This window comes from Natator depressus, chromosome 10 (assembly GCF_965152275.1).
Source record: "Natator depressus isolate rNatDep1 chromosome 10, rNatDep2.hap1, whole genome shotgun sequence".
NCBI classification, from domain to species: domain Eukaryota; kingdom Metazoa; phylum Chordata; order Testudines; family Cheloniidae; genus Natator; species Natator depressus.
In genome coordinates, this window is record NC_134243.1 from 61,763,671 (window position 1) to 61,785,954 (window position 22,284).

At 42.7% G+C, this 22,284-nt stretch overlaps 1 protein-coding gene across 1 annotated transcript in view; it reads left to right on the forward strand.

The window, feature by feature from the left end:
* The window catches only part of LOC141995267 (tropomodulin-2), a 69,016-nt gene that overhangs the window by 24,968 nt on the left and 21,764 nt on the right, over positions 1-22,284 (forward strand). The window contains exons 2-3 of the mRNA XM_074966339.1: positions 9,673-9,880; positions 13,730-13,886. Of these exons, the coding sequence (XP_074822440.1) occupies positions 9,755-9,880; positions 13,730-13,886 (283 nt within the window). The 5' untranslated portion in view covers positions 9,673-9,754. The remainder of the gene's footprint in view (positions 1-9,672; positions 9,881-13,729; positions 13,887-22,284) is intronic.

The window sequence follows — 22,284 nt, forward strand, 5'->3', positions numbered from 1 at the left end:
TACTTCACTGCTGTGCAGGGCACCAGACATTACTGGTGGCTTTCAGCATCAGATTGCTCCCTCAAGGCATCCCTAATCTTTACAGCCCCAGGCTGGGCCCCTCTAATAGCCCTGGTCTCTGGCTGTTCAAATTCAGCCTCCAGGTGTTGAACCTCTGTGGTCCATGCCTGAGTGAAGCTTTCATCCTTCCCTTCACAAATGTTATAGAGGGTACAGCACGCGGCTATAACCGTGGGGATGTTGTCATCGGCCAGGTCCAGCTTCCCATACAGACAGTGCCAGCGGCCCTTTAAATGGCCAAAAGCACACTCCACAGTCATTCTGCACCGACTCAGCCTGTTGTTGAACCTCTCCTTGCGGCTGTCAAGGTTCCCTGTGTATGGTTTCATGAGCCACGGCATCAAAGGGTAAGTGGGGTCTCCAAGGATAACAACGGGCATTTTGTCTTCCCCCACAGTGATCATCTGGTCTGGGAAGAAAGTCCTGACTTGCAGCTTCCTGAACAGGCCTGTGTTCTGAAAGATGTGTGTGTCATGCACCTTTCCAGACCAGCCTGTGTTCATGTCCGTGAAATGCCCACAGTGATCCACAAGTGCCTGGAGAACCATCGAGAAATACCCCTTCCGATTTATGTACTCGGAGGCTAGGTGGTCTGGTGCCAGAATTGGAATATACGTCCCATCTATCACCCCTCCACAGTTAGGGAAAACCATTTGTGCAAAACCAGCCACAATGTCACACACATTGTCCAGAGTCACAGTTCTTCTGAGCAGGATGCGATTAATGGCCCTGCAAACTTGCATCAACACGATTCCAACGGTCGACTTTCCCACCCAAACTGGTTAGTGACCGATCGGTAGCGGTCTGGAGTTGCCAGCTTCCAGATTGCAATAGCCACATGCTTGTCCACCCTTCCCTATCCCTGTTTGATCCTTCCTGCAGGCTTCCCACAGCTAGCTGCTGCAGCCTGGTGAGCCTTCCTCCAGAGGGAATCGAAGTAACTTAAAAGTGAAAAAGCCTTGCAGCCTGCCAGACCTATTAGCACAGGGGTGGGCAAACTGCGGCCCAGAGGTCGCATCTGGCCCTTCAGGTGTTTTAATCTGGCTCTCGAGCTTCCCCCAGGGACTGGGGTCCAGGGTTCGCCCTGCTCCGAGCATGCTGTGGCTCAGTGGCATGTCCCCCCCTCCGGCTCCTACACATAGGGGCAGTCAGGGGGCTCTGCACGCTGCCCCCACCCCGAGTGCTGCCCCCGCAGCTCCCACTGGAACCACGGCCACACACACACACACACACACACACACACACGGTGTGTGTCTCTGTCTGTCTCTGCCTTGCTGGGTCTCCTCCCTCCATTCCTGCTGCCTTGTAGAGTGTGAGGCTACATTAACAACAACGCGTTAACTCTTGAGGGCTCAGCCGAGTGCTAGTTCATCATTTAGCAGTGAGGCATTCCCTGGGAAATATCCCACCCTCTTCCACCCTCTGACTCCACCACCTTAACCAAGCTTCACAATCATCATTTGATGTGTACAGTATTAAATTGTTTGTTTAAAACGTATACTGTGTAAATATGTGTGTATGGTGTGTGTATATATATATGTATATAGTCTTTTGTCTGGGGAAAAATTTTTCCCTGTAACCGAACCCCCGCTATTTACATTAATTCTTATGGGGAAATTGGATTCGCTTAACATCGTTTCGCTTAAAGTAGCCTTTTTCAGGAACATAACTACAATGTTAATCGAGGAGTTACTATAAAACAGAACAGATCAGCACAGAAACGTATAGCATACAGGGGCACGTCTATCTCCCTTGCGTCCCGCAGAGCGGGGTCTCCAGCCTGATTCAACATGTTGTTAATTTTTAGTTATTAAGCACTTAAAATAGTCACCTCCTATGTCTGGTTTTTTTTCAACTAATAATCTTTTGGAACTAAATAAAATGAAAAAATGGGAGCAGTTTCTATACAACAGTCTCTTACATCTCCATAATTTAGATAGCTAATCAGGAAATGAGCTGCATGCAGTGCTGAAAATTTAGCCTGAACCATTACTTAGGGTGAGTAACGATTTTCACCAATACAGTCAAAATAAAAGCCAAATCCAGCTCTCTGAATTCTTCCCTTTCTTCCTGGCAAAATTATCCTATGACTGCCTTGACTAGGAGGGTCAGGCACATAGAAAAAAATAAATATAGTTAAATGATCATTACTCACTAGAACACAGAATTAAAGGTTTTCACTAGAAACAAACATTTTGGGGGTTAGATCCCAAAGTAATTTTACACACCATTTTTTAAACCAGAAAGGTTATTAGAAAACATTTACAATATTTATTAACTTCTCTAATCTATTATAAGAGCTAAGAATATGTTTCTCTATTTGTAAAACAAATAACATTATTCCAGAGCTAATTGAAGAAAATGTAACTACACCCACAAAAACTAAAATACTAATAGGAATTGTTCAACAGGTTATGCATTTCCAGGTAATTTAGTATCTAAAAAAACCCTATGAAATTGTGCGCCAGTTCAGGCCCAGATTCAGGAAAGCATCTCTAGAAGATTCAGAGCAGGCTGCACTGTGGGGACAGGAGGACGGTGAAGAAATTTGGCAGCATGTGACGTCCAGAAGACGAAAGGGGAGCGTCCATGTACCAGCAATACAGATACAGGTAAGTAACCGTTTTCATGTTCTCTCCACAGGTACTAATGCGGCGAGTGGACTAGATGATACATCTGAGGGAAGGGAACAGAAGGAGACTCCGCCGATTGGAAGGTATGAGATGCACTGTCCTAGGGTTGGGGGTTCCACGACCACCGCTCCCCAGAGAAGGAGGCCGGTGGTGGTGGTCGGGGACTCTCTCCTCAGGGGGACTGAGTCATCTATCTGCCGCCCTGACCCGGAAAACCGAGAAGTCTGCTGCTTGCCAGGAGCTAGGATTCACGATGTGACGGAGAGACTGCCGAGACTCATCGAGCCCTCGGATCGCTACCCCTTCCTGCTTCTCCATGTGGGCACCAATGATACTGCCAAGAATGACCTTGAGCGGATCACTGTGGACTACGTGGCTCTGGGAAGAAGGATAAAGGAGTTTGAGGTGCAAGTGGTCTTCTCGTCCATCCTCCCCGTGGAAGGAAAAGGCCTGGGTAGAGACCGTCAAATTGTGGAAGTCAACGAATGGCTACGCAGGTGGTGTCGGAGAGAAGGCTTTGGATTCTTTGACCATGGGATGGTGTTCCAAGAAGGAGGAGTGCTAGGCAGAGACGGGCTTCACCTTACAAAGAGAGGGAAGAGCATCTTCGCAAGCAGGCTGGCTAACCTAGTGAGGAGGGCTTTAAATTAGGTTCACCAGGAGAAGGAGACCAAAGCCCTGAGGTAAGTGGGGAAGTGGGATACCGGGAGGAAGCACGAGCAGGAGCGCACAAGAGGGGAGGGCTCCTGCCTCATACTGAGAAAGAGGGATGATCAGCGAGTTATCTCAAGTGCCTATACACAAATGCAAGAAGCCTGGGAAACAAGCAGGGAGAACTGGAAGTCCTGGCACAGTCAAGGAATTATGATGTGATTGGAATAACAGAGACTTGGTGGGATAACTCACATGACTGGAGTACTGTCATGGATGGATATAAATTGTTCAGGAAGGACAGGCAGGGCAGAAAAGGTGTGGGAGTTGCATTGTATGTAAGGGAGCAGTATGACTGCTCAGAGCTCAAGTATGAAACTGCAGAAAAACCTGAGAGTCTCTGGATTAAGTTTAGAAGTGTGAGCAACAAGGGTGATGTCATGGTGGGAGTCTGCTATACCGAGACACCGGACCAGGGGGATGAGGTGGATGAGGCTTTCTTCCGGCAACTCATGGAAGTTACTAGATCGCAGGCCCTGGTTCTCATGGGAGACTTCAATCACCCTGATATCTGCTGGGAGAGCAATACAGCGGTGCACACACAATCCAGGAAGTTTTTGGAAAGTGTAGGGGACAATTTCCTGGTGCAAGTGCCGGAGGAACCAACTAGGGGAAGAGCTCTTCTTGACCTGCTGCTCACAAACCGGGAAGAATTAGTAGGGGAAGCAAAAGTGGATGGGAACCTGGGAGGCAGTGACCATGAGATGGTCGAGTTCAGGATCCTGACACAGGGAAGAAAGGAGAGCAGCAGAATACGGACCCTGGACTTCAGAAAAGCAGACTTTGACTCCCTCAGGGAACTGATGGGCAGGATCCCCTGGGAGAACAACAAGATGGGGAAAGAAGTCCAGGAGAGCTGGCTGTATTTTAAAGAATCCTTATTGAGGTTACAGGGACAAACCATCCCGATGTGTAGAAAGAATAGTAAATATGGCAGGCGACCAGCTTGGCTTAACAGTGAAATACTTGCTGATCTTAAACACAAAAAAGAAGCTTACAAGAAGTGGAAGACTGGACAAATGACCAGGGAAGAGTATAAAAATATTGCTCGGGCATGCAGGAGTGAAATCAGGAAGGCCAAATCACACCTGGAGTTGCAGCTAGCAAGAGATGTTAAGAGTAACAAGAAGGGTTTCTTCAGGTATGTTAGCAACAAGAAGAAAGTCAAGGAAAGTGTGGGCCCCTTACTGAATGAGGGAGGCAACCTAGTGACAAAGGATGTGGAAAAAGCTAATGTACTCAATGCTTTTTTTGCTTCGGTCTTCACGAACAAGGTCAGCTCCCAGACTACTGCACTGGGCAGCACAGCATGAGGAGGAGATGGTGACTAGCCCTCTGTGGAGAAAGAAGTGGTTCGGGACTATTTAGAAAAGCTGGATGAGCACAAGTCCATGGGGCCGGATGCGCTGCATCCGAGAGTGCTAAAGGAGTTGGCGGATGTGATTGCAGAGCCATTGGCCATTATCTTTGAAAACTCATGGTGATAGGGGGAAGTCCCAGACGCCTGGAAAAAGGCTAATGTAGTGCCCATCTTTGAAAAAGGGAAGAAGGAGGATCCTGGGAACTACAGGCCAGTCAGCCTCACCTCAGTCCCTGGAAAAATCATGGAGCAGGTCCTCAAGGAATCAATTCTGAAGCACTTAGAGGAGAGGAAAGTGATCAGGAACAGTCAGCATGGATTCACCAAGGGCAATCTAATTGCCTGCTATGACGAGATAACTGGCTCTGTGGATGAGGGGAAAGCAGTGGACGTGTTGTTCCTTGACTTTAGCAAAGCTTTTGACACGGTCTCCCACAGTATTCTTGCCAGCAAGTTAAAGAAGTATAGGCTGGATGAATGGACTATAAGGTGGATAGAAAGTTGGCTAGATTGTCGGGCTCAACGGGTAGTGATCAATGGCTCCACGTTTAGTTGGCAGCCGGTATCAAGTGGAGTGCCCCAAGGGTCGGTCCTGGGGCCAGTTTTGTTCAATATCTTCATAAATGATCTGGAGGATGGTGTGGATTGCACCCTCAGCAAGTTTGCAGATGACACTAAACTGGGAGGAGAGGTAGATACGCTGGGGGGTAGGGATAGGATACAGAGGGACCTAGACAAATTAGAGGATTGGGCCAAAAGAAATCTGATGAGGTTCAACAAGGACAAGTGCAGAGTCTTGCACTTAGGACGGAAGAATCCCATGCACCGCTACAGACTAGGGACCAAATGGATAGGCAACAGTTCTGCAGAAAAGGACTTAGGGGTTACAGTGGACGAGAAGCTGGATATGAGTCAACAGTGTGCCCTTCTTGCCAAGAAGGTCAATGGCATTTTGGGATGTATAAGTAGGGGCATTGCCAGCAGATTGAGGGACGTGATCATTCCCCTCTATTCGACATTGGTGAGGCCTCATCTGGAGTACTGTGTCCAGTTTTGGGCCCCACACTGCAAGAAGGATGTGGAAAAATTGGAAAACGTCTAATGGAGGGCAACAAAAATTATTAGTGGATTGGAACACATGACTTATGAGGAGAGGCTGAGGGAACTGGGATTGTTTAGTCTGCGGAAGAGAAGAATGAGGGGGGATTTGATAGCTGCTTTCAACTACCTGAAAGGGGGTTCCAAAGAGGATGGATCTAGACTGTTCTCAGTGGTAGCAGATGACAGAACAAAGAGTAATGGTCTCAAGTTGCAGTGGGGGAGGTTTAGGTTGGATATTAGGAAAAACTTTTTCACTGGGAGGGTGGTGAAACACTGGAATGCATTATCTAGGGAGGTGGAATCTCCTTCCTTAGAGGTCAGGCTTGACAAAGCTCTGGCTGGGATGATTTAGTTGGGGATTGGTCCTACTTTGAGCAGGGAGTTGGACTAGATGACCTCCTGAGGTCCCTTCCAACCCTGATATTCTATGATTCTATGATTCTATTCAGAACTGCACTTTAAAGCATATGCTTAAGCCCCAGTGAAGTTAAGTACATGCTTAAGTACTATCTTTAATAGAGATGGATTTAAGGAAGTGCTGAATCAAGGCTGGTGAGAAGTGCTAGACTGATAATCTTGGAGACTACTGTGTTCTGTTTACCCTTAGAAGGTAGACTCTGACAATCACAGCATCTACTGTCTTGCCAATGCACCTCAATCCTGAGGTGGACGGACAGCCTCCACTGGTGAGAGGTGGACAGGTGGAGGTGTGGTGATGGACTGCAGAGAGTTGTGTTGATGGGTGGTAGGCAGTGGTGAGTTTTAATTAGACTCAGCCAAGAGTATATCAACAAAGATGCCAAATCTTCACCAAAATGAATAAGGGTCACACAATCCAGCCCACTCTGAGGTACAAATATTTACTACTCAGAATGATAAAGGCACTGGGACCTCAGCAGTTGTAGCTGGTTTTGTTCCTCAAAGCAATCATTTCCTTAACTCTATCTGATAAAATATTCCAACCTCTGGATTACAACTCTGTCTTTCCCAGGGACGTGATTAAACTCTAATGAAATCAGCCTTTAAACCACTAAATACAGTTTTAAAAAGATGTAATCTCCTTAAAGAAGTTTTTCATCCCAATTAATTTTCATCCCTAAAGTGCTAGGAGTTTAATGAGTTTAACCAACGAAACTTTTAGAAGGCTCCTTGCAGTCTATGTACAGAAGTGCTGTACTGTATCTGAATTTGACTCAACAGTGTAAATGTAATATATTTGGCACGAATGCTTTAATTATCTAAAAGAGGATTTTGGTTACAATGTGAATTGCTTAGCCTTTTGTAAAGGTAATGCTGAATTCAGCCGCAAAAACAAAAGAAAAAAAAGCAAATGATTTCAGTAAACCTCTTTGGCTGCTACTTTTGCATAAACTTTTCTAAAACTCACCATGTGTATTAGGATTTTGATAACAAAGGAATTTTTACAACTCTGAGAACTTTGTGACAGGTCAGAAGATTACTAAACCTCCTAAAGGAACCCTAAAAATGTGTCTAGTTGTACTGTTAAAGCCAGAAATGACTTTATGATATTGTTAAATTGCAATGGAAGGTGGAGTATAATGAAAAAGTTCTCTTTCCTGTGGCAGGATGATAAGGTAATTCTATTAATATTTTAACAGATTTGCCTTTATTTTATTTTTTTTAAATGTCCAGACCCAACATGTGATGTTTATATAATTCTGGAGTTTTCAAATCTGTAACCTCTCCTATAAATTATTCTCTTCTGTCATGTGGACTATTGACTTCTATTCAGAAACTGGATCAATAGCCAAAAGAGATGTATTGAAAACGCGTATTGAACTCATCTATTTTTCTGCCATGTACTCTTCTATTTTGGTTCTAATGCTCTCATTCAGTTTTTAGTTTAAAACTATAGGTGGAAGGAAACATTGTAAGAGTGTGATTATAATTAAATGAACTCTTTGGTTAGGATTTTGACTGAATAAAAGATAAAGGACCAGACCCTCAGCTGGCGTAAACTGGTTTCAAGTCAATGGAGTTTTCCAGTTTACAACAGATGAGGACCTGGTCCAGAAAATTCAATGTTATAGTTTCCCTATCATATTTCTGTATAGATCATTACTTTCTTATGTATTAATGGTCCAAAATTGCAAAAATTTAAACTCCTGAAGTCTCTGCACCTTTGTGCGCCTATATTTGTATGTGCACTAACTACAGTTGGGGACACAAATTGTGACATGCCTAAATATGCATTCACACACACAAATGTCTGTTTTGTACATGCATTCGTAGTAACTGCACACACACAAAAATCATCGTGCAAATTCTCATGTAAAATTGCACAAAGACCACAGGGTTCATCTTTATAAATCTGATGAGTAAATGTCAGTTGCCTGACCATTACTTTGAATTTTGTGCATTCAAGAATCTCGGCTGTAATCTGCACAGTTAGTACTGTATATAGTTCAGTTTGGGAGGGTTCTAATAGGTACGGTCGGGATCTGGGAGCCCTGGATTATGTTTTGGACTCTGCCACTAATTGCTTCATGCATCATACATTTACTGCTGCTTTGAGGAGCAAGATTGCTCCCTCTTCAGCTTTTACGCAGTATTGCGAGCTGTGCTACCAGTGCTAGAAAGAAGGGAATGAACAGAGGCAGGGAGCTACCACATACAAATCATAGAAGAATTATCTTAATAGTTGTGGCCACATGATAATAAAGTACTTGTTTTTGTTATTGATCTGCTGAGAATCAACTGAAAATCGACAAGTTGAGTTTTAAAAACACGAGGTTCATGAAATGTTAAGGACCTAACTGTATTTGTCCCCACAGACTGAATGTTTAGAGGTGCACATTCAGTGAAATTATTTGGAAATGATGTTTTAAATTAAAATTGGCAATTTCCCTCAGCGGGATTTCTTGTTTTGCTGAAAAGTGTCACCATTTGTAATGCAGACAGCAAAGAAGTCTAAAATAAGACTATGAACCAGTGTGCCGGAAAGCTGATTACGTTACCATGAGGAGATGTGAACTGTTTCTTAAAACCTGTCAGGAACCCAGGCAGAATAGGATGGGAAAGGTCCTAGACAGAAACTCTACAATGAAGCTGAGAAGAGACAGAGTAGCTTTAGGAATAATATTGCTCCCTTATTCTAACAAAGTTCCTTGTTCAGTGTTAGAAGAAAATGAGTTTTTACCATTATCACATGCCACTCATCATATTTTCGCTTTAGCCAGGAGAACAAAACAGATGCTTCTCTGTAGAAGCCACATAAAACAAATTCATCTCCCAGGTGAAGGATAATCTTGGTTCTCGATTATGTGATGCCCAAAGCTTCCCTTTGAAGCTGCAGATAGGATGTCCTAAATTAATTCCTGTTGCTAGGATACTTGCTGCATAGGTCGGCATGGTACTGTCCCCACTCTTAGGCTACATTTGGAGCTAGGAGTGTGATTCCCTGCTCAAGTAGACATATTTGCACTCTCTCATCAAGCTAGTGTGCTAAAAACAGTAGTGTAGCTGTGGTAGCCCAGGCAGTGGTGAATGGCTGTGTGGGCTAGCCATCCAGAGTACAAGCCCACCCAGACCCCATAGGTACATACTCCTGGGTACCCCGCAGCTACACTACTATGTGTAGCATGCTAGTTTGGTGAGAGCCAGCGTGAATGTTTGCTTGAGCTGGAAACATACCCTTAGTTCAAGTGTCGATGTAGCCTGACACCGCTGAGTCAGAGAAAATGTTTCCTTTTTTAAATTAATCCATAAATAAAATACAAATGTGATCCCCTGAGCTATAGGTGTCTAGTGTAAAAGGAGACACTGACAACTGCTTATTCTTAACAGTGAGTGGAAGACCAAGAAGATTGCCTCCTGAATGGTTGAAATTTCGCTGGAAAGCATTGAGTGACACCTTGCTGCAGGAGCCATGTCGCTGCCGTTCCGAAAGGAGTTAGAAAAATATAAGAATATCAATGAAGATGAAATTCTCAGCAAACTATCGGAGGAAGAACTGAAACAATTGGAACATGTTCTTGATGACCTTGACCCTGAGGTAGGTAATGGGACAGAAACGGGACTGATGTTTCAAAATGAAGTAAAAAAGACTGAGGATTACTTATATTCCAGGCCCATAGAGGTGATCACGTGTTCTAAAGGATAAGGCACTAGACTAGGAACTCTGAGACCTTGGCTCTATTCCCTGCTCTGCCACTGATGTGCTGTCTGACATTGGGCAAGTCTTTGTGCCATCCCTTCTCTATTTAGACAGTAAGTTCTTCAGGACAGAGATTCTCTTACTATGTGTTTGTATAGTGCCTAGCCCAGGGGTCTCAAACATGCGGCCCACAGGGTTATTTTCTGCGGCCTGCCAGCTCCCTGCAGCCCCCCCCAGCATTTACCTAGAGCGGCTCCAGCCCAGCGCGCACTGGGGGCAGGGCAGGCTCCCTCCCTGCCCTGCCCCCGCGCTGCTCCGGGAAGTGGCCAGAACCTGGGGGAGGGGAGGCATAGAAGTCTGTGTGTTGCCCTGGCCGCTCCTCCAGGTACCTCCCCGGAAACTCCCATTGGCCGTGGTTCACGGCCAATGGGAGCTTCGGGGGAGGTACCTGGAGGAGCGACCAGGGCAACACACAGACCCCTGTGCACCCCCCCCCCCCAAGTCCTGGCCACTTCCCAGAGCAGCACGGGGGCAGGGCAGGACAGGCAGTCTGCCCTGCCCCTGGTGCACGCTGGGTCGGACCCGCCCCCCGAACCCCTCCTTCAGCCAAACCCCCTGCCCTGAGCCTCCTGCTGCACCCCACACCCCTCCTGCACCCCAACCCCTGCCCTGAGCCCCCTGCCACACCTTGCACCCCTCCTGCACCCCCTGGGGGCAGGGAGGGGGCAGAGTTGGGGTGGGGATTTCAGGGAAGGGGTTGGAATGGGGGCAGGGAAGTGGTGGGAAGAGGCAGGGCAGGGCCGGGGCCTTACAGAAGGGATGGAGTGGGGGTGGGGCCGGGACAGCGGGGGGTGGTGGTCAGTGGTGTGGCCCTTGGGCCAATGTACTAGTCCTCATGTGGCCCTCGTGGTCATTTGAGTTTGAGACCCCTGGCCTAGCCTAATGAGGCTTTATTTTGGTTGGGGATTATAGGCACAGCTATAATCAAATCATCATCATCTGTTTTTGAACATCACATTCTTTTGAACTTCTGAATTATATTGACTCTGTATTTTCCACTTACAAATTTTTTTAAGTGGGGAAAATTTGCTTTGCCAAGACTTAACTGAGCCAAATACTAGTCATCTCAACTCAATTATACATCAGCCATATCGCTAGGGCTCTATATTAAGAAAATATGGTAGTGTTGCAGACTTGCAAATGGCATTCACAGTATGCTTAGAAACCTGTGACCTGGAGAAAAGATTACCTTTCACTTAAAGAAAGGTGGGGCTGAGGTCACTGATATGGCTGCTGTTGGGAAGTTTGCACTATGGGTGCTTGCATAATATCAAAGCTTTCAAATTGACCTAGGAATTTAGCTATCAGTTTGCTAGTTTTCACCAAAAGAAAATACTGGTTCCAAGATGTTGAATAAGATAGAATGGAATGGAACTTGAAAGTACTTTCAAGGACACTACAAATTATTCAAGGACATTCCATACTGCTAGCAATCCAGTCAACCTGGCTCCCTGGCTGGTCAAAATGATTTTATTTCCTAAACTAGCAGACCAAATCTGGTTCACACTGGAGGGAAAATAAGGATGAAGAAAAAGGTTAATAATTTCCAATTTCTTAGCACTCTATCTGAAGATTAGCCAGTAATGGCAGTGACCAACCATATTTTCCAGCAAGTACTTTCTGTACACTCAATTTATTTACTGAATATTAGGCTCTTGTAGTCATCTGTACTGGGATAAAAGGGTGCGGGGAATGGAGAAAGAGGAGTGGAAAGAGAAAAGAACAACAACAACAACAAAAAGAGGGGAGAATTAGAAAGAGAAAGAGACACCAAGAAGAGTAGGTAAAGTTAGAAAGGGAAGGAAGTTAACTCTTTCCTCTACCCTTCACCTGTCCTGTTTATTTTGACTATCAGCTTTTCAGGTCAGGGACTGTACTACTCTGTTTGTACAGAGTTTTCACAATGGGTCTCAGTTGGTCCTTTAGCACTACTGTAAAAAACTCAGTTAATAAGGGGTAAGATATATTTGTCTGAAAGTACTTGAGAATGTAATTTTAATAGTTACATCTAGTCAATACATTGCTGCACATTATTTGCCACTGAAAAATATTATGTAAAGAAATGGCTCCACTTAAAAAAAAAGTACCCTATAGCAGAGTTTAAATTCAGAACATTATACAAACGTGGCATCACTCTGTCTACAGTTTGTGAGCACCTACAGGATAATAGGTTTATAAGGAATAGCCAGCACAGAATTGTCAAGAACAAATCATGCCAAACCAAGCTAATTTCCTTCTTTGACAGGATTACTGGGCCAGTGGATAGAGGGGGTAACAATAGATGTGATGTATCTTGATTTCAGTCAGGCCTTTGATGCTGTCCTACATGACCTTCTTATAAGCAAACAAGGGAAATGCAGTCTATGTGACATTACTATAAGGTGAGCGTACAAATGGCTGAAAGACTGTACTCAAGAGTAGTTATCAATGGTTCACTGTCAAACTGGGAAGGCGTACCTAGTGGGGTCCTGCAGTGGTCAGTCCTGGGTCTGGTACTATTCAATAGTTTCATTAATGACTTGGATAATGGAGTGGAGCGTATGCTTGTAAAAAAAAAAGTGCAGATGGCACCAATCTGAGAGTGATTACAAACACATTGCGGGACAGGAAAAGAATTCAGAACAACCTTGACAAATTGGAGAACTTTGGCCTGAAATCAACAGGATGAAATTCAATAAAGACAATTAGGAAGGAAAAATCAAAGGCACAACTACAAAATGGGGAATATCTGGGTATGTGGTACTGCTGAAAAGGATCCAGGGGTTATAGTGGATCACAAATTGAATATGTGTCAACAGGGTGATGCAGTTGTGAAAAGGGCTAATATTCTGAGATGTATTAACAGGAGTGTTGTATGTAGGACATGGGAGGTAATTGTCCCACTCTGCTTGGCACTGGTGAGGCCTCAGCTGGAGTACTGTGTCCCATTCTGGGTGCCTCACTTCAGAAAAGATGTGGATGGGTTGGCAAAAGTCCAGAGGAGAGCAACAACAATGAGAAAAGGTTTAGAAAACTTGACCTATGAGGAAAGGTTAAAAAAACAGGGCATGTATAGTCCTGAGAAAAAGAAGACTGAGTTACAATTATAAGAATTATAAGAGTTTTCTTATGGGGCTGTTATATGTAAAGGGCTGTTATAAAAACAACAGTAATCAATTGTTCTCTATGTCCACTGAAGACAGGACAAAAAGCAATGGGCTTGATCTGCAGCAAGGGAGATTTAAGTTAGATATTAGGGAAAATGTTCTAACTATAAGGATAGTTAAGCTCTGGAACAGGTGTCCAAGGGAAGTTGTGGAGTCCCCAGCACTGGAGGTTTTTAAGAGCAAGTTGGACAAACACCTGTCAGGGATGGTCTAGGTTTAGTTGGTCCTGCCTCAGCACAGTGATCTGGACTGGATGGCTTCTTGAGACCCCTTCCGGCCCTACATTTCTGTGATTCCCTGATTCTATGAAATGCTACATACCAAAATCTTCCTCATCAGGGACCAGATTCTCAGCTAGTTTAAATCAGCATCGCTCAAATGATGTCAGTGGAGCGATGACAATTTATGCAATCTGAAAATCTGGCCGCAGGTGTCTGTGTTTTAATAGTATCATGCTGTCATGAGACTTGAGGACTTCTCGAGGTCCCTCCCAGACCAACATTTTTATGATTCTGTATCTGTATCTCATATATTTTGGTAGAATGCACTTCTGCCAGCGGGCTTCCGACAAAAAGACCAGACCAGTAAAGCTGCCACAGGCCCTTTCGACAGAGATCGACTCCTTTCATACTTGGAGAAGCAAGCACTGGAACACAAAGACAGGGAAGACTTTGTGCCCTTTACAGGGGAGAAGAAAGGTAAAGAGAAGGTTCACCCTCACCAATGCCAGCAATAACATGGTATTTGAACATATTAATTACAAGCTGTGGGGCCTCTCAGGGAAATTAACCAGGGGGAGGTGGACGGAGGCCAAATCATAGGCTTTTAATTTAGACCCAAAAATACTTTTTAAAGCTAACCTAATAAAACACTAGTTTTATCTATGGTCTAGTGTCCTGCCCACAAGGCTAGGAGCCAACAGCTCTGGAGTTCTAATCCCAGTTCTTATAGCAACTCCCTCTGTGGGCTTGGGGAATATATTTAGGTGCCAATCCAGCCAGGTGCTGGGCACTGTGCCCCCAATTCAGCAAACCACTTAAGCACTCCCATTGACTTCACTGGGTCTAGTCATGTGCTCACAGTTAAGCATGTGCTCGATTACTATTATGGATCAGACCCTTATATAGATACTGTCAACTCAAATATCACACTCCTTTCTGAATAATTGGTACCTGCTATTGCTATAAGTATCACCTAAGATCACTGTAAAGGAAAAAGATTAGAGCAAACAATTATTTTTCCAGTTAATTTCTTTTTACATTTGACAGCACTATTCACACATTCAGTTTCATCATTCCTCCTGTTTTTATAGGGGTTTGTCATATAGCCACAAAGGAGAGAAAAACATTTTAAAACACAGGAAAGCATGATTGTAAAACCCCAAACATTGGCAAGGTGACTTAAGCAGGAGTGGCATTTGGAACTACTTTTAAATTCACTCCTTAAACAGCTGACTAGATTTCAAATATACTGCGTCCCTTTAACATCACTGCCTCATTTTCCTCATCTGTACATTGAAAATAATATTAACACTTGCCTAAGGCCTCCTATCAGCAAGGTACTTAAGCATGTGCCTAACTCTGAGCATGTGAGTAGTTCCATTTATTTCAATGCGGCATGCTAAAAGTTAGCCATATGCTTAAATACCCAGCCAACTGACTGACTAAATGATTAACAACCTACTCTGACCCCCAGGGAAGTAAATGGCAAAATTATTGACTTTAATAGGACCAAGACTGGTCCCTAATTACTATTTACAAAAGTGCTTGGAAGATATAAAGTGCTATTTGGATGCTAAGTGTTGTTGCTATTACTACATTTCATTTTCCTCCTTTTTTAAAAACAGACATCATAAAAAAATCTTTTCAAAGAGCGATGACACCTAGATCTCTCTAACTGAAGCATTGTTTTAGATCATTGCACATTGTCTTCCCTATTTTCTTCTCCAGCACCTTATCCAGTTTTTATTTTTAATAACATAAGGCCTGATCCTAAGTTCATTGAAGTCAATGGTAAGTATCCTATTGATTTCAATAGGTCAGAATTGGGCACATATTGTTTAGAAAGGAAAAACCAGTCTATCTGAGAAGGGATTTATTACCCACCCCTCCTCTTGTGTGACCTCTTATGCAGAATCTGTTAATATCATGTTAAACTGTTACAGATTTCCTTTCTACTATTGACTAATGAGTCTTCTTATCAGGCCTGTGCATGGATTTAAAAAAACAAAAACAAAATCATATTTTTAATTTAAATATATTTTTCTTTTCAAAAATAACCCTATTTAAAATATAATTTCAAATTATGGCAACCTAAATTAAGCTATATGTTGCCGGCACCCAGTGCCCAGAGGCAAACAACAGCAGGGGTTCATTGCCCGGTGTGCGTCACCCAATAAACACAACGGGATGGAGAAGCAGAAAAGTTTATTTGGAATTCCAAAGAAAGGTACAGGAAGAGAAATCTCAAATCCTGCACATCAGAGCAGGTCATTACACACACTTTTATATTCCTTAATGCTACTGCACTACACATAAGCCAATCAAAGCTTTGCACAAATACTCTGCCTTCCTTATATGGGTTACAACAATGTTTGTTTCCTGCAACCTCTAACAAGCATTCCTAGCAACTTAAACAACCAGCACATCCTGTCTGGCCTTGTAGCTGTCTCTCCTGTTATCTTTAACTTGGCGTCAGCAAACCTTACACTATAAGGCATTATCTACAACTGCAACATTGTTTTAAGAGCAAAAGAGCTTACTCAAACCAGCCAGGCCTGAGTTCTATTAAGGGGGGGTTGAAAAGAAGCCCTTAGGCCTACAGCAAGGAGACTTCCTCGACCCTTATGGCCTTCCATCCCCTCGACTTAACTAGTGGCCATACCCTAGGGTCTCCAACATATACATTTACCATAATCTATTAAAATTATTTAAATTAAATAAAAATAATATTAAGCAGTAAATGCTAGCTGCTAAAATTTTAAAGCAAGTCAAATTGTTGAACCGGAGGAAGTCACTGGCTAAGCATTTGGAACCAGAGTTTGCTGAAGTGCTAAACCAGAACTTTTGACACCAATAACTTCTTCCGTAGAGGTGCAGAAAGAATATTTATTTCATTTCAGGTTATTCAGAAAGTTCAGGGCAATAACTAGCTCAAAGTTGAGAAACAGATTGGGTGCTGAAAAAGCAGGAAAGCTTATTTTCCTCATCCAATCTATAAATAAAAACTAGGTCTGAAAGAACAAGATCTACTAGTTCTAAAATCTTGAAGGATATGGTGACTAGAAACAATCAGTTCAATTCACTAACTACAGATGATACTTCCTTTATTTAATAAAGTAGTTAGTTTTAAATACAAAATGTATTTTGATAAACTTTTTTCTTATGTATCCAGCACATTTAAGGTAGTATTATTTAACTAATAAAATAATTTTAAAATGCTGTTTTTGTGGATTTTTAACTGAATTCCAATTTACATCCATCTAAAGTTTGACACAGATCACAAGTAAAAAATCATCTATTAAACAACATATAATAACATTTTCTAACATAAAAGGTGTAAAAAATTAAGAATCTGAATAAATGTGGTAAGCGCTATAGTTACTTAAATAAATGTATGTAGATGCTGCATATCCTTCTGGTTAGCAAAAAGAAGTACTAAATTCAGTCTAAAGGCTACATTTAGTTACAAATCAATGTGTTTTAATCAGTGAGAATCAACTTTTCTTTAGGAAAGTAACTAAAAGGTACAAATGCAAAACATGATTAAAATTGATACTTTAAATCAAGGTTTCCTGCTTGCTGATTTGAATCATGATTCAAGTTGACGATTTAAATCACTCTGCTTTAAATCAGTCCACCCTGGGCATGTGTATATTCACATTGGCTCTGTCACAGGCATGTCTGATTTTTAATGATTAGTTAGTGTTGATTTAGAGGTAAGATTTGTTTCTTTTTTGTCCTATCTACATTAGAGAATTTGAACTTCCACTGTTTGGATCCCCTAGCAGACCTGACACACACTACACACAAAATTGCTACCAATGAGGCGCAGGATTTCACACTACCCTCAGGATTGCACTTGCTCTGTGTAAGGGTAATCATTGCGTTGTCCACCATGGTGTCACTCTGCACTGTGATATTGGGTAGTTTTTCATCTTTAGGTTTTCTTTGGGTACTCTTAAAAACACACGATTCTTCAACGTGTCCTGGTTGTATTAACCCTGATTATTAATTTACAGCTTCTGTGATTTAGAAACATCACTGTTCCACAAACCACAAATAACTGTACTTCTCACCTGTCCCTCGGCATAGAACCAGCTCAGCCTCCCTTGCACACAAAGCTGCTCTTATCTTAGTTATTTAGTGTCAACTAAATACATCACAAATGCTGATTCAGGGGGTTATTAGAATTGTGAAGTTATACCAGTGTTTTTATGCCAAGGCAATTGTTCCCTTGATTTCTCGTGTCCCTCATTTGGGCTCTTTGTCCCAGATTGAGTCCCTAGTGTGAGCGTTAGGAGACTAAAACATATGAAAAGAAACCTTATGACCACTGCTTTATGTAACTATTTGGCAATTATCTAAACAGGGAACTCTGCTCTACTCTCATTGAAGTTGGTGGCCAAATCTCTTCAAAATATCTGTGCCTTCTTTTATTAAGACTGACTATATTCCTATATTAAGACGTATCTATTTAACTACTGTAGATCAATAAAGACAATTATGTCCTGTTCAGCACCATAGCGTCTGAGAACTTGATGGTTTGTCCACCAATTTGTGTGCTGGTTTAAGAGTGCATGACTTCAGGAAAGAATCTGCCTACTTTAAGCCTGGCATTCCCTCATGCTGGGACTGCTGGAGCCTGTGCGCACTGTCATCTGACTAAAGTGCATATCTTAATAGGAGCATTCTACAGAGATTGTTTTCTCACAAACACACACACACACACACACATACACAAAATCCTGGCTACACTGAAGTCAGTGGCTTAACTCTCATTGAATTCAGTGAGGCCAGTATTTCATCCTGTGTTCACTGCTTTATTTTGTTGTCCTCCTTCCCTCTGTGCTACATAGGTGTGGCACTCTGTAATTTGAATCCAATAAAATGTTATTGAGACATCCATCTATCATGTAAACAAGCACTGTGGGCTTTCTACAAGCTGTAAAATGAATCTTTTCTAATGTGATGCTGATTAAATCTGATGAATGTTGCGTAAGGACCAGGAGCAAGTCGAGCTGGCTGTAGATTTAGCACTAGCATTCCTAGTCTCAGACTTATTTGACTTGGTAAAACTCATTGAATAAGTAACTATGACATGAATGTTTTGAAAGAGTAATGGCTTGATTCTCAATTACATTAGGGGCTTCTCTACATTGGGAAATTGACTGGAATAGCTATTGCTGTAAACTATTCTGCAATGGCATGTTCCATTGTCTTCCACTAGGAAATATATTCTTTCAAGATTAACCTTTGGAAGAAGCATTCCACTTGCTAAGTGACATTTCTACACGTTGCTGTGGGTGTTATGCAAAGCTTGCCCTGCCCTGGAAGGTCTGTGGCAAGCTGAAAAGAAAAAAGAGATGTATTTTAAAATCCAGCTCCTCCCCCTTCTCCTCGAATTGTTTTTGGTCCATCATTTTTCCTTATCCCGTGTTTTTCGCCTTCTTTTGTTAGCTTTTCATCAGGGAGTTCTTGACAAAGAAGCATCCAGCATCAACCAGATGGCTGAAAGATGAAATTTAGTTGCCTGCATTGGTTCTTATATGTTTAACATTGCCATAAGGTTTTGATTATGCTACACAACAAGCCAAAACAAATTCCAAAGCTAATGGGGAGACATTCAGAGGAGTCAGAACACAGGAAGTATTAAACACTAGCTCAAAGGGGACTTAAGGGTATGGAGAGTTGCCTTGTAGCTTATTGTAATCATGTTATGTGGGACTTGCAGTATTTGGCAAAAACAACTGAGTGTATGGCTTGCATTATAGTTTTGGGCCTCTGCCATAGGTTAGCTTGTTAACTTGCTACATAAATTGCTTTAAGGAACTAAAGGTTCAATCCTGTAAAATGTTGAGTGCTCTGCACCCAGTTCAGCAAAGCACTTAAGCATGTGCTTAATTTTAAGCATGTGAATAATCTAATTGATTTGAATGGGATTTCTCATGTGCATAAAGTTAAGCACATGCTTAAGTGCTTTGCTGGATAAGGGTCCAAATATTCAGCACCTTTGAGGATTGCACCCTAGATGGCCAAGAATTCAGTTGCCACAGAAACCACATCTCCACATGTGCCCCATGATAGCAGTTATCACTGTCCAAATGGTATTGGTTGTCTGTCCCCAGATTTGAGCCTGAAGAGTGTTGAAAATGGGCACTGCTTCTGGAGGTTCCTCAACTTTGGAATTTGCTCCCACTTGCAGGCTGCCAAAAGCAGAGGTTTGGTGACTTTCAAGAGCTGATGTGAAACATCTTTTTAGTTTGGCCGTCTCACTAGCAGGGGGTTCATTATTGTTGAGCAGCAGTGAGATGGTGGGAGATACGTCTGATTTTTGTAGCCACAGGGAATGACAATCTGTAATGTTTACGTCATAGGTTTTTGGACTAGCTCCTATCTGTAACAGATGCCCTAGCAATTCTTATATTAGAGTCAATAAACTCCAGTTCAGGAGATATGCATACTGACCCACTGCATTCCATAAATAGAGCTGGATCGATGGTCAGCCACATTTGTACAATTATGGGGCCTGACCCTGCATCACTTGCAAGTTAATGAGAGTTTGGGTGCACAGGAAAGGCAGGATTAAGTCCCAAAATGTTAAACACTGATGATGATACTACATAGGCGCAATCATATAAAAAGGAAGCCTTTGGGAGGACACAGGAATGAAACTACGTAGGGGCCATATTGGAGCTAAAATTGAACAGGTTTCGGGAATGGAACGGATAATCCTGTGGCTCAGGCAAGTGAGCTGGGTTCAGTTCTCAGCTCTGCCACAGACTGCACAAGTCACGTCATCTTTCCTTTCTCCCATCTCCTGTATCTAAAAGGAGTCTACCTAAAGTAGTATCTATCTAAAAGTAATTTTAGTAGATTTTACTATCTAAAAGTAATCCTACCTTTCTCTCTGCCTTTGTTTAGACAACAAGCTCCTTGTGGCAAGGGCTCTCTCTTACTCTCTGTATGTACAGTACCTAGCCTGTTGGAGCCCTGACCTTACTTGAGGTCTCTTGGTGCTACCAGAATACGGGTTCATTTATTATTAACAACATTTCCCCTTCTGCTTCCCCTGCAGAGGTTGCCCCTATGTGACACTAACAAACAGTAACTGAAAAATAACCCAGTTATTAAACATATTAAGATATGACCATTCAAATTTAGAATGTAAGTAGTAAAAGTTGAGTACATCCTTGCTTCCATCCAGTACTGTTGTTTCCAGTCAGTCCTTCAGCATTATCCTTGTTTTCTATAATATCTCCTGCTCCTTGCCAAACACTTTCATGTTGGGTCTGATCCAACTCCCATCAAAGTCAGTGGAAAGACTTCAGTGGATCAGACCCAGGAGGACTAGTGCTGGGAAGGGAAGGGGAAATCCACACTCTTTGTATATGACTAAATGTGAACATTTTTCAGTCAGCTGAAAAAACAAAAGAAAAAAGGAGGAAAATAATGACTAAACAAGAGCTTTTTTCACCAAACTGTTGTTGTCAGCCCCCTGCCCCCCCAAGAAGAGACCATCGATCTTGCATGTACTCATAGTGCCAAGAATACTGTCAGCGTTCAGCAATAAAAATAATGACAGTCATTTTCAGAATGAATACGGGTATTTTTCCCATCCCTTTACTACAATAGGTGCTTTTCTGATAATGGATTCAAGTTTAAGGGTTTTTAGCCTTCGGGAGGAGAAACCCAACTAAAATATCAAACAGCTGAAAAGAGTGGAAAGTTTAAGTATTTTAATAGTAGATTCTGGCTGGTGGAAGGTTTTGTTTGGAGGAGAGTATCTTTTATTTATTTTGTTTTGGGATGATAAACAAAAGTCAGTTTTTACTCTCCAAAGCTAAAATACTGTTGGCTGCTTTTCCTGAAACGTTGGCAGCTTCTTCAGGCTTTTTGGAACTTTAAGACCTATGTTCAGTGTCGACTGTAACCTTTAGCAAAGACACCCTTTACAATATTGTTAGCGGTGAAGCCTATGGTTAGGGTTGCCCAACACTTTCCATTATAAGACCCTGTTTTCAGTTGCTTATAACTTTGCCAAACTTAAACTGTTCAGGCTGAAATTTCCCATGCTGAGTGTCTATCCCAGTGTCTGATTTTTTTTTTTAAAGTTTCAGCTAAAGTGGTCTAGCTGTTTCCAAGAACAAGATTGGGAGAAGGGGGGAGACATTGTTTTGTTGATCCAAAGTAAATTTTCCAGCTGTTTAGTTGAGTCTCTATGTTGTAGAGCAGGGATTTAAAATTGTATAGTGAGTGTCACCCTGGTGTCAGGGCTGAGCCTTTTGTGATTCTCATGAAAATTTGCCTGAGTTATAAGCCTCTGAAAATCTTAGTTTGCACATGCTCAGTAGAGACTTGCTAGAGTCTGGCAGCTATATTCTCCATATGACTTTCCCTGTTCCCTCCATATGACTTTCCCTTTCCTCTTGCTCTGCCATGCTCATCTCCTTCAACATCAGAAACAGCTTCTGCCTATTTGACTGCCTCACCCACTGAGGCAGACTAATACTGCCTTACTCAGATCTGAGGTCTCATGAGAAGGGCCCTTAGGAACTGTTCCAGGATGACTTGGTTCATCATTTTCTCTACTGACCTGGTCTCGGGGCCTAGCCACAAGCAACAAGGTCCCATAATCTTTGAGCCACTACCCATTGTTGTGCTACCCAGGGAAATGGTTCAACCCCAAACTGGATCGTACACATCTTTGGAGTCAGTCTCAGTCTATCTAAGATGGCAGCCTTCAACACAGGCTAGGTGCCCGCCTGCTTGTCGCTTACTGCTCAGTAGGCTTCCTGTGTCTCGCCCATCAGGAAGGTACTGTGTTCATTCTTCCCATGCTGCACTTGTCATTCTCTCAAAGATATGGAGGAAGGCC